Source organism: Labrus bergylta, chromosome 7, assembly GCF_963930695.1.
Source record: "Labrus bergylta chromosome 7, fLabBer1.1, whole genome shotgun sequence".
Classification (NCBI taxonomy): domain Eukaryota; kingdom Metazoa; phylum Chordata; class Actinopteri; order Labriformes; family Labridae; genus Labrus; species Labrus bergylta.
This window is the reverse complement of record NC_089201.1, coordinates 5,969,010-5,984,028: the sequence shown is the minus strand read 5'-3', so window position 1 is coordinate 5,984,028 and position 15,019 is coordinate 5,969,010. Positions and strand designations below refer to the sequence as shown.

At 41.9% G+C, this 15,019-nt stretch overlaps 1 protein-coding gene across 1 annotated transcript; it reads right to left on the bottom strand.

The window, feature by feature from the left end:
• Positions 1-591: 591 nt before the first annotated feature.
• mapk12a (mitogen-activated protein kinase 12a) lies at positions 592-11,532 on the bottom strand. Its single transcript, XM_020639778.3, has 12 exons — positions 10,905-11,532; positions 8,681-8,810; positions 6,652-6,710; positions 6,428-6,539; positions 6,310-6,339; positions 5,341-5,388; positions 4,995-5,109; positions 3,779-3,850; positions 3,496-3,575; positions 3,295-3,373; positions 3,024-3,197; positions 592-2,924 (listed from the first exon to the last, which is right to left on the bottom strand). Exons 1-12 carry the CDS (start codon positions 11,021-11,023, stop codon positions 2,857-2,859), a joined length of 1,086 nt encoding a protein of 361 aa, XP_020495434.1. The 5' UTR covers positions 11,024-11,532; the 3' UTR covers positions 592-2,856.
• Between the last annotated feature and the right edge of the window lie 3,487 nt (positions 11,533-15,019).

The window sequence follows — 15,019 nt, the reverse complement described above, 5'->3', positions numbered from 1 at the left end:
AAGTGGTGTATTTTGATCTTTGAATATAACTTGTAAAATTCAATTCATTGAAATGTTCCTCTTTATTGTCCCAGAGGGGCAATTAGGTTTGCACTAAAAGAGATGGACCACTCTGGAAGTACCAATAATGACTGAGCTCATCACAACTTAGGGGTCATAAACGGCATCATGGGAAATGTAGGAAACAGCCCTATCAGAACTTTCTCCCTGACCAAGACAAGAAACAAAAGGTCAGGATATCTCGACCTTGTTTTCAATCTTTATCAGATATTATGTTTTGACGAGGGGTGGCTGAGCATCAGGCGGTGGTTGTGGGGACGACTCAGTCCGGTGGTGGTGGCTGGGCGTGAGGGACATCGGGTGGTAGTAGTGCTGGATCACCTTGCTGAAGAATTACGGCCTAACACTTTCAACTCTTTTTGATCTCTTTGTTTTCATTTATCAACCTTGTTGTCTTTTTATAGTCTTAAGTTACAACACCAAAGAATTAAAGCAATGAGGTGGTCCAATGTTAGCCCACAAAGAATGCTATTAATCAAAATCAATTATTTAACAAAAACCAGGTTAGGAGGCAAAAGAAGAAAATAGGTGTAATACCAAAGAAAATTATTTATTACAAAATCACACGAGTGGAGATGAAACTTTAATGCAAACATCGACAAAGACCCACGTGTGTTTTTGCTCCTTTGTGCTTAAAATAAAGAAAAAGAACAAAAAACATTTGTTATAAATTCAAAGTGTGAATGTCTGTGTGCAGTCTGCTGGGCTGGATCTTTGTTTTTATTGAAACTAAGACATATTTTTGTTCTGTCGTTATCTTTAAGGCCACTCGGAGGAAAGACAAGGTCAGGGCAGACATTCAGACTACACACACGCACAGACACACAAGGACGTCACAATAAATCCAATCACATGTCTCTCAAGGACACACAGTCCCAAACATAAAGCCATTTGACAATACAATCCATCACAAAAAAAATCTCTCAAAGTAAGTCGCAAAGATTTTAACTTGAGTCTTGAATCTGTTACATTTAAGTGATTCTGTTTCCATCAAACTGATACGTCAAATCAAGCCAACAGAGAGCTTCAACAGACTCTCAGTTTGACAATAAGTAGTTTTGGCAAAAGTAAAACATGTCTGCCATGTGTGCTTTGAGGCTGTTTACAACTTGCATTAATTTAGAGCCAAGTAAGACTCAAATCTATTTCCAGAGTTTAAAAATCAGTGCACACAGATTTGATATTTTTCTTTCCTGATCCTCAGTAGTTTTGCTTCCGTCCTGGGTGATCTGATGGCATGTGGACTGCTCGATGTGAACACACCCCGATGCATCCTGAAGATGATATGAGAGCTCAGACCACATAGACTGATTTAGTAGTGAAATAGCTAATGTGTCCTGCACAGCATTACAATTGACCTATTATTCTGATCCCCATTTTCAAAGCTCACATATAGTGTTACAATGCACATACTAAACATGGGGAAAGCTCCAGATCATGAGGTAAATGTATGTTGCCGTAATCCCAGGATACGTCTGCAGAGGGCGCTAAATGGCTTGTTGTGACAGCTCCTGGATATGAAAACAAGAACTTCATGAGACAGCTTCAAGCCTCTACATAAGCCGGTGAAACCTCTTAGCAGTGGAGAGCTGCCTTCCCCTTGCAGCCCTGCAGCATTCTGCCCCTGGAAGGCTTCCAAGGAGCTGGCCAATCAGAAGAAAGTGGGCACATGGGGAGGGGGGGGGGCTTAAAGAGACAGAGGCTGAACAAACTGTTTAAGGCTGAAATGAATAAGGAGGTTTTTGAGCTGCTAATCATGTAAAGCTGCTCTAAAGGTTTCAGTCTGACAACATGAAAGGTTAACATGAGGAGAATACGGGATCTTCAAGGACGAGCTGGGAGAACAATACCGCCTCATTCAAACTTTATAAACTGAAATGATGTGCAGGCGCTTTTATAAGTTCCGATCTCTAGTACTCAACAGAGAGGCATTGTTAATGCAAAGTGTAAACGCACATGCTTATGTTCTGTCCACTTGTTATCAGATCACGCAGGAATAATGTTGATGCAAGGTGTAAACAGCCTGAACGTTCCAGCTGGTCAGAAGGGATTAGGGCCCGATTGATATAGGATTTTGAAGACTGATACTGATATCGATATGGGGGGGGGGTCTGATAACGATATATCAGCCGATATCTTTCTTAGATCTATCTTTGATCTGTAGAGATAGATAGATAGATATAGATATACACATTTATTGTGTTAATCCCTCAAATGCAGTTATCAAACGTGTTGAAAAGATTTATAACAAAGACAAGATGGTCACTCAACTGAAAAGTACCTGTGCATGTACATGCATCATCGCTTGACATCCTGGTGAGTGATAATGCTTGTTGTAATCCATATAGCGCCTTCTGCTGGTGAAAGAGAGCTGCTAGTGTTATACAATGATACTCAAATGAAATGCTATTTGACTGGTGAATTAATCGAGTAATATCGGCGCATATCTGTGCTCAAATTAGCCGATACCGATAGCCACTTGATATGCTAATATCGGGCGATATTATCGGCTGGTGGATTTATCGGTCGGGCTCTAGTAGGGGATGTATCTCTCGACAGAAAGCGTAACACAGTTGAGGAGGGACTAAGTTCAGAGAAGAAACTCCAAAAACTGAGTTAATTATCTACATTATTAGCTACATGATGTTTAAAGACAAACCAGCAGCTGGAAAGTTTTAGAGAATTGTAAACTGGATCTGTTGGCTTTATTAAGACTGGTGATCAAAGAGTTTGAGCCCTGTTAGGAATGACATGTTATGACAAAGACATGTTCTGGTGCTGTGCTCTCCTCATGTCTCACAGCGAGGTTTCTTTTGATTCAGGCATTACGGGTTTGAAGGTCAGGATCTCTGTGAAGGTGTGACCTGAAGAAAGACGCAGAGTGAGACACGGATCAGTGCAACACAACAGCTCATATCGTCTTTTTATCGTCTTTTTTTATCAGTGCAATAGTTCATCCTTACGTTTCCACAAATTCAGCTGCATGTCAGTGTTGTCTATCGAGTGGTCGTACGGCTGAGCCTCCGTCTCCTCCTCTGGTTCTCTGAACTCTTTGAAGTACGGCAGCGAGAGCGCCTCTGCAGCCGTCACCCTCTGCTCCGGATCCAGCAGTAACATGCGCTCCAGCACAGACACGGCTGAGGAGACAAAAAGAAAAGGAGAATCAGGGAAATAAATCCCAGTTTGACCGTCTAACCCAAAACAGATCAAACAGAAAGGCTGAGCACGTCCTACCTTGTGGGTTAGTCGAGGAAAACACCTTGTGGAGGTCTTTCTTTTCCTCTTTTGAAAGACTTTTGAGGTAGCTTTTCGCCTAAGAGAATACATTCATAAATCAGATGTAACAGTGACAGAACTGTGATTTTATGTTTCCAGAGTATTTGGGTCCTGCAACAAAATCAGAGAGTAAATTTTGAAGATTGGATCTGAACTCACGTCCTCAGATTCTAGTTTGGATATAAATTCCTGCGTCGGTGTTCCTGTGATCTTCATGATCTCAGAGAGTTGATCTAGATCTGAGGAAAACTGGTCAAGGGTAAAACTGGAAAATTAAAAAAACATATGCATGATCGTTCTTTGAGATTAAAGTTTGCACATGCAACAAACTGCTCCCTGATTTTTTGCTTTTTGTATCTGCAGTCATAAACATTTACACCACTCAGCTCAAAAAACATGAACCTCCTGTTCTTATCATGAGTCGGGCGATGATAAAGGATACGGTCGCTGCCTTTAAAAAGAGGTTTTCCTTGCAGCATCTCAGCCATGATGCAGCCCACTGACCAGATATCCACTGAGGAAGAAGCAGAAAAACAAATGGTAAATGGACTTGGCCTTCTATAGTTCTTTTCTTATTCTGACTACTTAAAGTATTTATCTCCTCACAGAGCCACTGCAACGTAAGAAAGGATGTTAAGAGATCATCACCTAGTGGATAAATCTAGGTAGTACATCTTAATCAACTGAGCAAAGATGTCTCTTGAAGCCTTTTGTCAACTTTGAGCTCAGTTTGCTCATAAAAAATATATTTCTGAGTCTGTTGAACTGTCATCATGTGTGTTTTGAAGTCTTTCTAACATAGAGCTACAAAATATGTTTTAAGCTGCTGTCTTTTCACTACCATCATGAGAGATCTCTTATAAATATGCATCAAAAATTTCAGTTAGGCTGTCGATGAAATCCTCCTGACTTACATTCCTGTTGGGTAAAAAGGGGCGGGGTCTCAGGAGGAGGTGCATGGCGTAAAAAAACATGGCACATGAAGCAGTAGAGTTCGTCGCAATGACGACAATGTTTGCCTTTATCTCCAAGTATACCCGTTCTCTGTGTAGTTAAACACACTCACAGTTTCAACAAAAGAGCGGAGAAATCAGACAGCCAAACAGAAAGCATAATAAAGAAATTTAAATACGTGCACAGAGATCATAACAGATGCACGCATACAGTCCGTGTTGGTCCAAATGGCTTTGGGTGAATTTTCATGAATATTTCCTGCTGTGTTCTAACATCAGCTCACCTGTGACTTCATGCGGCTCATTAACCATGGGATTGGTAAAGAAAAAGTCAAGGTGAATTGTGTTCACACATGCAGCCCACTCCGAAGTTTATTTAGAAGAAGCAGAACTTTCCTGTCTGTTGCTTCAATCAAGCAGCTAAACGAGACGAGCAGGAAGTCTTTTTAAAGAGCACAAAAAAGCTTCAAAACCTCGGCCCGTTCTTCTGTGGGTTGTAAAGGTCATTCTGGGAAATGTAGTGATCACCAGCTTGAAGCAGAAGCCCTGATTGGGGGGCAAGTGAGTACACTAAAACATCCATTTACTGCTACATCACATGAAAAGGCAAGGGCTCGGTGCTAATAGGGAGCACCGAACACGACGCAGAGATAAAACATGACAGCATGAGTGGGTTTTTTTCCCCTTGAATTAGCTCTTCATTACCGGTCTGAGTGTAGTGCATCCAGCTCAGGATGACCTCCGGGGCTCTGTACCAGCGAGTCACCACATAGCCCGTCATCTCGCTGTCCGCCTGCCGCGCCAAACCAAAGTCCAAGATCTGACAGAACACGAGATGAAAAAAATCAGACCCAGACACATTTACATCTGCTCACACGGAGCTAACAGCTCTGCTAATAAGACTGCAGGGAAATGTAGAGCTGGCAGAGAACGTGCAGAGCAATGCGTGGAGGGTTTTATAGTTAGAGTTTGACCTTTTTATAACATAAATGATGAAATGACACATGATGGCTTTTGTTTGTTTGGTTCAGCAGAGAGAGCAAGTCTCTACCTTGAGCTCACAGTCTTGATTGACAGCGAGGTTTCCTGGTTTGAGGTCCTGCAGGTAATCAAAAGAAAACACTTATTATGATGTGTTGCATGCGCAGGGACGTGTCAAGACTTTTTGGACTGGGGTTGCTCAAATGAGGAATTGACTTCTGCAGGGGTGGCCTGAGGTGTGATGTGCGCCCACATTTAAATAATGATAATTAACCCTTTCTGACTTCAACAATCAGATCTACTTTATAACACGGGATAATGGAAACATAAGCTTATATTTTTAATGACACAAAGAGAAGATTTATGTTCAAAGTCATAATTCAAAGTACTTTAAAAAGTGCATGCAAACTCCTGCATTCTCTTATTTGTGAAATTACATGAATTGGCATGTGCATTACTTTCCTATGCACCTGATTTATGAAATACAAGATCTTTATTTACAATTTCAAGTAGGAACAAAAGAAAATATGCTACACTGATATATAAAGAAAAATACAAGCAGCCTTTGCAAAAAAAGACCGAATAGGCCCTGTGTCCATCTAGCATTTCTTTTTCTGCAGAAAAGCGCTGGCTGTGCTCAGAGCACATGTATGAAGGGTTTGTGCAATGAGAAGCAAAGCGTTGCACAAGGAGGATGAGGGTACAAGACACGATCTGTAGGCGGAAAAACTACAGGGAATATCATACATCTGGAAAAAAAGTTGCTGGGTCCTGCGCTTTTTCTCCAGACGACTGCCTGCTGCTGCAAACGCTCTCTGGCGCTGGTGCTCAGAAAAAAAAACGCAAGGTGGACATGTGACCATAGTTTAGGATAGTTTAGGATTTTGGGGTGTGCCACCTTTGGACACGCCCCTGAGCATGCGTAACATTAAATCGTGTCAGGGGGATAAATATTATGATACACAAACAGTAAAATTAACAATCATGTTAGAGTTTTGTCTCACACACACACACTGGAAACAATAAACAGACAACTTACCCTGTGGATTATCCCGGCAGAATGAATATACTGTAATAAAAGAGTATAATAAAAGAATTACTCGACGCAGTAAAGTAATAAACTGTCCATGTTGTTCAATCACAGTCGAGTTCTCCACCTTCAGGCCTTTGAGCGTCTGATAAACCAAATACTGAATCTTTTCCTCCGACAGCCGCTGCAGCCTCATCAACTTCCCCAGATCTGTCCCCATGAACGGCATCACCAGGTAACTGCAGGGAGACGGACTCACGTTATCAGCAGGACTTTTAAAAGCAGGTTCAAGCACAGGTACATACAGGGTTAAAGTCCTGCAGCAGGGAGGGAAGCATAAAGTGCACTAACAAGTCATTGAACATGTCGACAGAGAGGTCAGCGGTAAACACGTCCAACAGGCCGATCACCTGCAACAGAAAGGAAAACATCATTTAATCCTTTGGCTCATTTTGAACCAGGAAATGTTGCATGCTTGAATGTCATGTCTCTCTCTCTTCACACTAAATATTACATAAAAAGGGATTTTCCTACAGCTACATCTTCACACAGCTGGAGGGAATTTGGATGGAAAAGCATCCTGAGATTCAGAAGAGGTTTATTCTAGGACTGCCCAAAACTGACGTCTAACTGGGAATACTTTTATAACTGTTTAGACACTGTATTTCAAATCTTCATTCCATTCAATGCTCTGATGATATATTATATGTATTCAGTGGAGAGCAGACAAATACTTTATGAGAATATCATTCAGCGGAGAGAAGAAAGCCCTGAAGAGGAGGTGGTTATAACCAGACGCTCCAACATTAGAGGACTGGTTAAACGTTGCTTTAATTACCTCACTAAGTACCTGTGAGTGTGACATCTTTTGTTTAGATTTTGTTAAAAGTCAAATGAAAGGGAGAGCAACAGCTGGAAGAGGACTTTTTAGTTGAGACGTGGCCTGAAGCATTTATCCGTGCGATGTCTGTGTCATCATGTATTTATCACATGTTAATATGTGAAGAGATTTCTGCATATCTTGTGTATGACCTCCCTGATGTAAAATATAAAAATGATTAAAAAAAAAAAAAAAAATCGTCTTTCAGTGCTGAGGGTCTAGATCCCTTAACACAGTGGTTCTCAACTGGTGGGTCGGGACCCAAAAGTGGGCTGCAGAGCCATTTTAAGTGGGTTGCAAATATTGTGCCTGGAGCACCTACTGGGGCAGCAGTAGCTCAGTCTGAAAGGACTTGCGGGGTTGGGAACCAGAGGGTTGCCGGTTCAAGTCTTGTTCAATGCCGACCATAATATGTATGTTGGTCTGGTAGCTGGAGAACAAGGGAGCTTCACTGCCTAGGTGCCCCTGAGCAAGGCACTGAACCCCCAACAGCCCTGGTGCGCTCCCTGCGTAGCCGTGTGTAGCAGCCTCACTCTGACAGCTCTCCACTAATGCACGTCCACAGGTCCTGTGTGTGCATGTGTGTGAAAGGCATGTCTCTTAATACCAGAGAGTAACACCAGAATTTATTTCCCTCACAGATTAATAAAGTATTTTTTTTTAAAACGGGGTAAAAAAAAAGTTTTTAAACATGTTTGTTCAAGTCTGTTTCTTTGTTCTTAACTATGTTTTGTCTGTACAAACTGTCATATAATAATTCTGATTAGGTGAAAAATATCAGAAGTTTTCATGATGGAGTCGGAGGTGGGTCCTGGTGCTAGTCCAGTCGAGAATCAAAAAACCCCGCCTTCTGTGATTCCCCTTTACCTGACTGTTACCTGCATGGGCGGGGCTAAAGGGCCAATCCAGCTCACCTGTGTCATCTCTCTCAGAACCATGGGGCTGTCTGCAGCATGTGGACACCTCATCCTATGATAAGTTTTCCTTTTGTTTAAAATATGTTAGAAGCCTTTTAACACTTTGTGCTCTCCATTAATTTAGAAGCAGTTGTTTATTTATTTGTTCAAGATATTTTTTGGGCCATTTTTGACAGAAGACAGGAATTGTTGGAAGGAGAGAGTGGGGGATGACATGCAGCAAAGGGCTGAGGTTGGATTTGAGCCCATGGCCAAGGTGATGAGGTCTACAGCCTGTGCACCACATAACCACTAGTCTACAGGAGCCCCTTAGAAGCTGTTATGTTGAAGTTATGTAAGGTTATTAGAGAATGTTTTATGGTGATGCACCGTTGTTGGATCTGGTTGTGGTTTAGATTTAGATGTATAGATGAATCCTTTGATGTCAGACAAAACAGTTTAAAACTACAGAAAATAAAAGATTAGACTGGCACTCATCATCTGTGCTCCTTCATTCTTATCGACAAAACATTGATTGGAATGAATCCTTGAACTAGTGTACCCTGAGAGAGTTATCGGATTCCCTATAATCAAGTATTCTCACATTCTCATGTTTCATATGTTTTAGCAGCTTCAGCTCTCTGAACGCTCGCTTGGCAAACAGCTCCGACTGGAAAGGTCTGTACAGCTTCTTGATGGCCACTTTGCTTCCTGATCTGACGTCGACTGCTGAGCTGAGGAACGGACAGAAAATATGAGAGTGTGAGTCTAGGGCTGGGCTATATGCACATCAATAAATATCATTATAAATAATAAATAAATACAATTCTACAATTCATTTAGCAGACGCTTTTATCCAAAGCGACGTGCATCAGAGAGTAAGTACAACACAAGCAAGGATCTAGAAAAGAGGAAACAACGTCAGTGAGTGCAATGAACATCTTAAAGTACAGTAAGACACACAGGTGCTGACAGGAAAGGACCAGAGTCAAAGCACAACATCGATGGATGCTCTTTAGTTCTAATCAGCATCAGCATAAAATCATCGTTATCAAACAAAACCATCTTCATCATCATCATGAAGGTCGTAGGTGTTCATAAAGAGCTGTGTCTTTGACTTTTTCTTAAAGGTGAAAAGGGACTCTGGAGATTGAATGCGGTTTGGTAGTTCGTTCCACCACCGGGGGGCGACAGAGGAGAAGAGCCTAGTTAGAGACTTAAGACCCTGTTGTGAAGGTCGGATCAGACGCCTTTCATTGGCAGAGCGTAGTGGGCAGAAGGGAGTGTAAACAATAGTCTGTAAATAGTAATGGGTGAAGCCAGAGTGACGTCACCCATCTGTTCCTGCAGGAGCCTCCGGAGGCTCATTGGAAGCCACCGCCATGTTGGAAATCCTGTCTCAGCCTAATTTTCAGTCAACCTAACGACAGGCTGAGAGCGGGAGCTGAGGCGGGTTTTAAGCCTCTTGATGAACCGTTACATCATTCCCACATGTCAATCATGTCAGATACGCGCCTAAATATGAATAACATGTATCATTTTACAGCTGGAAAGTGATGCACTATATATATATATATATATATATATATATATATATATATATATATATATATATATATATATATATATGTTCAGGATTAAAAAAAGTCAGTTGACTCAGTTCTAAGTCATATCCTCATGAGCCAAATGTCACGCACTTTTATGAACAGTCAACATCTCAATATGAACGATATTGTCTTATCCTATATCTTTTTTAAAGAGGAACAAACCCAGGATCTCGACATCATGGTACCAGAATTTTTAACTTATGTACGACTCAAGTAAAACTGAAACGACAGAGATACTTCGGCAACTTATAGACACCAGTATTATGTAAAATCTAGTTTTGAGTTACTAAAAAACTTGCAGTCAAACACCTGCACGCTTTTTAAATTGCACAAAAACAGTGAAAAGGAGGTGCCGCCATAGTAATGTCTCAGTGTCGACTGAAGCTGTGGTGGAGGGGCCCAATGTGAGATCTTTTTATGGGACCCAGAAATCCAAGCAACGTCCCTGAACACACGCGCGCGCGCACACGCACACACACACACACACACACACACACACACACACACACACACAGAGAGAGAGAGAGAGAGCGAGAGAGCTCCCTATCATATTCCCTGTTCCTCCCCTTCTAGTCCCGACAATGTTCAGTCTCCATCTCCTGCTTATTGTTGCACATTCATATTCTCTGAGCTGTTCATGTGTTATTAAGTTGTTTGAGTCAGTCAGAGCAGTTTCGTCTCCGCCCCCAGAGTTAATGATTGATAACAGAGGGGCTTTGAGACGGGCTAAAAAGTGCCTGATATGCTGCTCTTCATTGTTGTGTTTCTGTAAACTTATGAAGCGAACCCTGCAGCACCCACGTGTGCTGCTTCATAATTCAACATCTTAGAGGTGACATAGGTGACAGAAAAGGTAAAGTGAAAGTGTGAAAGTCTCCATCCTATCAGGAAGTGAAGTGAAGCACACACTACACTTTTTCTTTTGTTCGGCTGGCACAGCGCGGCTGTCTCTATGAAGCCATCTGTTCTGTGTCTTTCTTTGTTCAAACCACACACGCACACACGCACGCACACACACACACACACACACACACACACACACACACACACACACACGCACACACACGCACGCACACACACACACACACACACACACGCACGCACGCACACACACACACACACACACACACACACACACACACACACACACACACACACACACACGCACACAACAGCGCGATCTGTGCTAATAGCCGCTTCAGTGTCGCGGGGATCACTTACCACACCGTCCCGTACGCTCCGGTCCCCACCTGCTTCAGCTCCCGGTACCGCTCCGGTACTTCCCATGACGTTTTGTTCACTTCTTGGCGGTAATATCCGGGTCTGACTCGCTTAGTCATTTTATTTCTTACAGATAGAATAAAAGTAGTCCAGGAGAGACTGTTTGTTTTGTTGTTTTGTCTCCTCTGTCGCTACACACCCATTGTCCCACATCCACCTATGCGCGCAGCCTCGATCATTGCGCAGCCGATGTGTGTGTGTGTGTGTGTGTGTGTGTGTGTGTGTGTGTGTGTGTGTGTGTGTGTGTGTGTCGGTGTGTGTGTGTGTGTCGGTGTGTGTGTTTGTGAGCCGCTCAGGGCGCACCCTCAGGTCACCGAAAGCCACTCCCGAGTCTCGCTACAGGACTACAATTAAAGGACAGAAGAAGACTGGTATGTGAGTACCACGAGACCGGACCGACAACCTGACTTTGAAATGTGTGGGCGAACAATTGAAATAAAAACCTTACAGTCTGCGATGCTACGGTCTGGTTTCATGTGACGTTCACTGTAGTCTGCGTTCCTCATGTTCTGTGCAGCAGAGGGTTCAAATATCTGAGACCTGCCGGGACATGAAGCTTTCTGTCGCCCCGGGGTGCAGACGCAGAGTTGCGTAAAGACGTGCTAGAGTTTATCAGGCATCCAGGAAACAGAAGAAGGAAACCATGATATAAATACTCGAAATATGACGCTGACTAAATTACAATCGTATCAACAGAAGTCAGGCCTCTTATCAGTACGGAGGAATGGCAACATTAGTACATTTGTTTTGCAACTCAGAAACGTGAAGGTAGGGTTCAGCTTTCAGCATGAACACTCAAATAGGTCTGCATTTAGTGGGATATATTAAGTCTTTAACTGAGGGAGAACTCAACTTAGGAACATTACATACAAATATAAACTCTGACACGTATTTCTGCAGAGACATTTGATTAAACAAACATAAGTGGGCAGGGGATTGTTCATCTTATGTTAGGATGGTTGATTTGAAGCATAGACTGCATAAAAAGACAGACAAAACAACAGCCCCCTAAAGGTGAAGCCAAAAGATTTGGAGCTCCCTCTACTGACTGGCTGCAGTATTGGTCTTAAAACCTGCCTCCTCCATGTTAACAGATGGGATATGGGTCAAACTTTAAAACTCAAACACCAGTTTTAAAAAAATGATTATTTTCTTCTCAGATCCCGATTTAGATTGAAGTGCAACAGTTCATCTTTCTGAGAAGTTTATTTTTATTTAGTTTTTAATGAATTAAAAAAGGGGTAAAACACTGTGATTGACAGCTCTGTTGATGAATGAGACTCCTGCATTGCTGTGTGCACTGGATTATCAGAGTAAAGGAGGAATGGTGAGAGGAAACAATGAAGATGCTATGAGATATGAAAAATCATGGCACATCACACACTACAGGATTCTACTAAAATTATCGTGCCCGACGGAGGAACACACCACCTCATGTGACCTTAAGTAAACAATGGAGATGGCTGTTAAATTTGCCATTTAAAGTTTTGTGCAGAAAGGACAAAAAAACTAAAAAGTTTTGGGTGAAGAAATGACTGAGTAGATACGTACAACATGGATTGTGTATTTTTCAGTTAAAGCATGGAGGTTAGATTCTAACTGTCAGATGCTTTACAGTTGTCCGGCACACCTTTGCAGGTCACCACATCATTACTGTCCTTCTTCGTCTCTCTCTGTGATTGAAGTCAAACACAACTTCTGCCAAACCCTTTCATGACATAGTCGCCAAGATTTTAAATCCTAAATATCAAACTAGTTTGATACAAATCGGGGTGTCGCCGACTATCTCCGAGCAGATCAGGGACGTTAAGATCAGATCTTTATACGACTTCGGTTGCCTTGAGTCAGGAACACCCACTGCGATTGTTGGGAAGGAGGAATTGTCCGGATTATCCTGCATTCTGAGCCAGGCTTAACACAAGTTGTTGTTACTTTCCATAACCGTGAATGTCTGCTACAAACTGACACAAGAATCTGCTGTGGACTGAACCCACCTGAGGGATCTTTGACTTTTTATAAGGATGTAAGATGTATGCTTCGGTTAGTGGAAGAGGCTTGGCGTCTATTCTGCGGCTCCACCAACCAGCTTCCCTCTGCTAATTCTGTATCCAAATGATGTCACCTGCACAATATGACAGCACCCGTCGCCGGGGTTTTTTTTTTTTATATTCTATTTTGTACAATTTAAGGAGATGGAGACGTGACATCCATTTTCATATACGGTCAATATTTTGCGGTGATGCTGATTATTATTTTAACAACACTGGAGATGAGAGTTGAAACATCCCAGTGAAGTAGATGTACAGCTATAATATTATAAGATATATTTTAGGCTCTGGTTATCTTATAAGAAGAGCAGCCTGCGCTAAAAAGAGGAATGTGGAGAATCTTGTGAAGTTATACTTTCATAAAAAAAATAACTGAATACTTCCTAAATGTAATGAGCTGTCTGCTCCTCTGATATCCCCTCTTTTAAAATGAAGTATAAGCCAGGAATATCTAATCAAATATTAGATCGGTCTGGTCACTGAAACAAAGGTAGGTTCACCAAATAGTTTAACCTGCAAATAATTCATCATTCAAACATCTTAAACTCTCCCCTGACTCACTTGTTTTCTCCCGCTGTGTAGTGAAAAAAAGTCATTAATACTTCCAGCCACTAGGTGGCATCAAAGCATTAGCATTCTAACTTCAAGCTACAGTCTTATTTTCATGGTTGGACTGTGAGAGGCAGTCTAGAAGAAGACGTAACAGTGTTGTGTGTAAATGGTAAATGGACTTCAGCTTGTATATTTCTTTTCTAGTCTTCTGACTATTCAAAGCGTTTTTACACTGCAGGTCACACCTACACATTCACACACTGATGGCAGGGGTTAGTTAGATATAGATAGATACTTTATTGATCCAGAGGGAAATTCTGTAGTGAGACCATCAGAAGTAACTAATCCTCCCATTCATATGTATTCATATGCCGCCAACAAAGCAGTGGGAGCAATTTGGGGTTAAATGTCTTGCCCAAGAGACCGAGACGACAACTCTGCCAACTGAGCCACAGCCGCCCTGTGTACGTTAAAGTCTTTATTAAAAGTCAATGGTCAATAAAATCTTGATGAATATTTCTCATTGTTCTATTTGTTTTAATGAAGACATAACTGTTTCTCTCTATCTCTAAAGTCTGCTTGCTGCTCTGTGTGTATCTGTTGATCTGAGTTAAAGATTGGCCGAGCACAGGATTTCAACTTATGCGCAATAATAACCATTCCAGCATGTGTAGAGCACTTTAAGTTTTATAACTTAGAGTAAATTATGTCTTAAAGAGCCCATATTCTGCCCTTTTTGGGGTTCATATATTTAATCTATGTTCCTACTTTTGTACGTTCACAATAGCTAAAGTCTGAAAAAAGTGTCTGTTTTCATGTACTGCTCCTCCTTGCTCCCTCTACGCTCTGAGTCTGTCAGCTACGCTCTGTTGAGCCCACACTGTTAGACCCCACGTGGGCCAAGTCTGCTCTGATTGGTCTGCCGATTCGCTCTGTCGTTATTGGTCAGTTGCTCAGCACGCTTCAAAATCGAAATTCGAAATTTCAACATGAGCTGCAGGGCTTGCCACAACGAGCCAATGGGCTTAGATCAGTGATCTCACACTGACAATGATGCCACACTTGACACATTTTTATCGAGGGGGGCTAGAACCGAGCGTTACATGCGTCCTCCTGTTAGACGTAGGAGAAGCCATGTTTCTGAGACTTTTAATTTTTGCACATAGATGTGCTTAAACATGCACCGGACACTTGGAAAACACACTATATATATATATATATATATATATATATATATATATATAAATATAAAAACCAGAAAAAGCATAATATGAGACCTTTAAACTCTAATCCGATGAGCTGATTGTCAATAGGCAAGGCAGGTTACTGCTTCGGGCCCCAGGCCAGTGGGGGGCCCCTATGGGCCGACAAATTTAAACCACAGCAGAGGCTCAAAATGATCTAATTTTGCAAAGACACTAGGAAACCTCCCTAAAGAGGACCCCTTTTAAAACA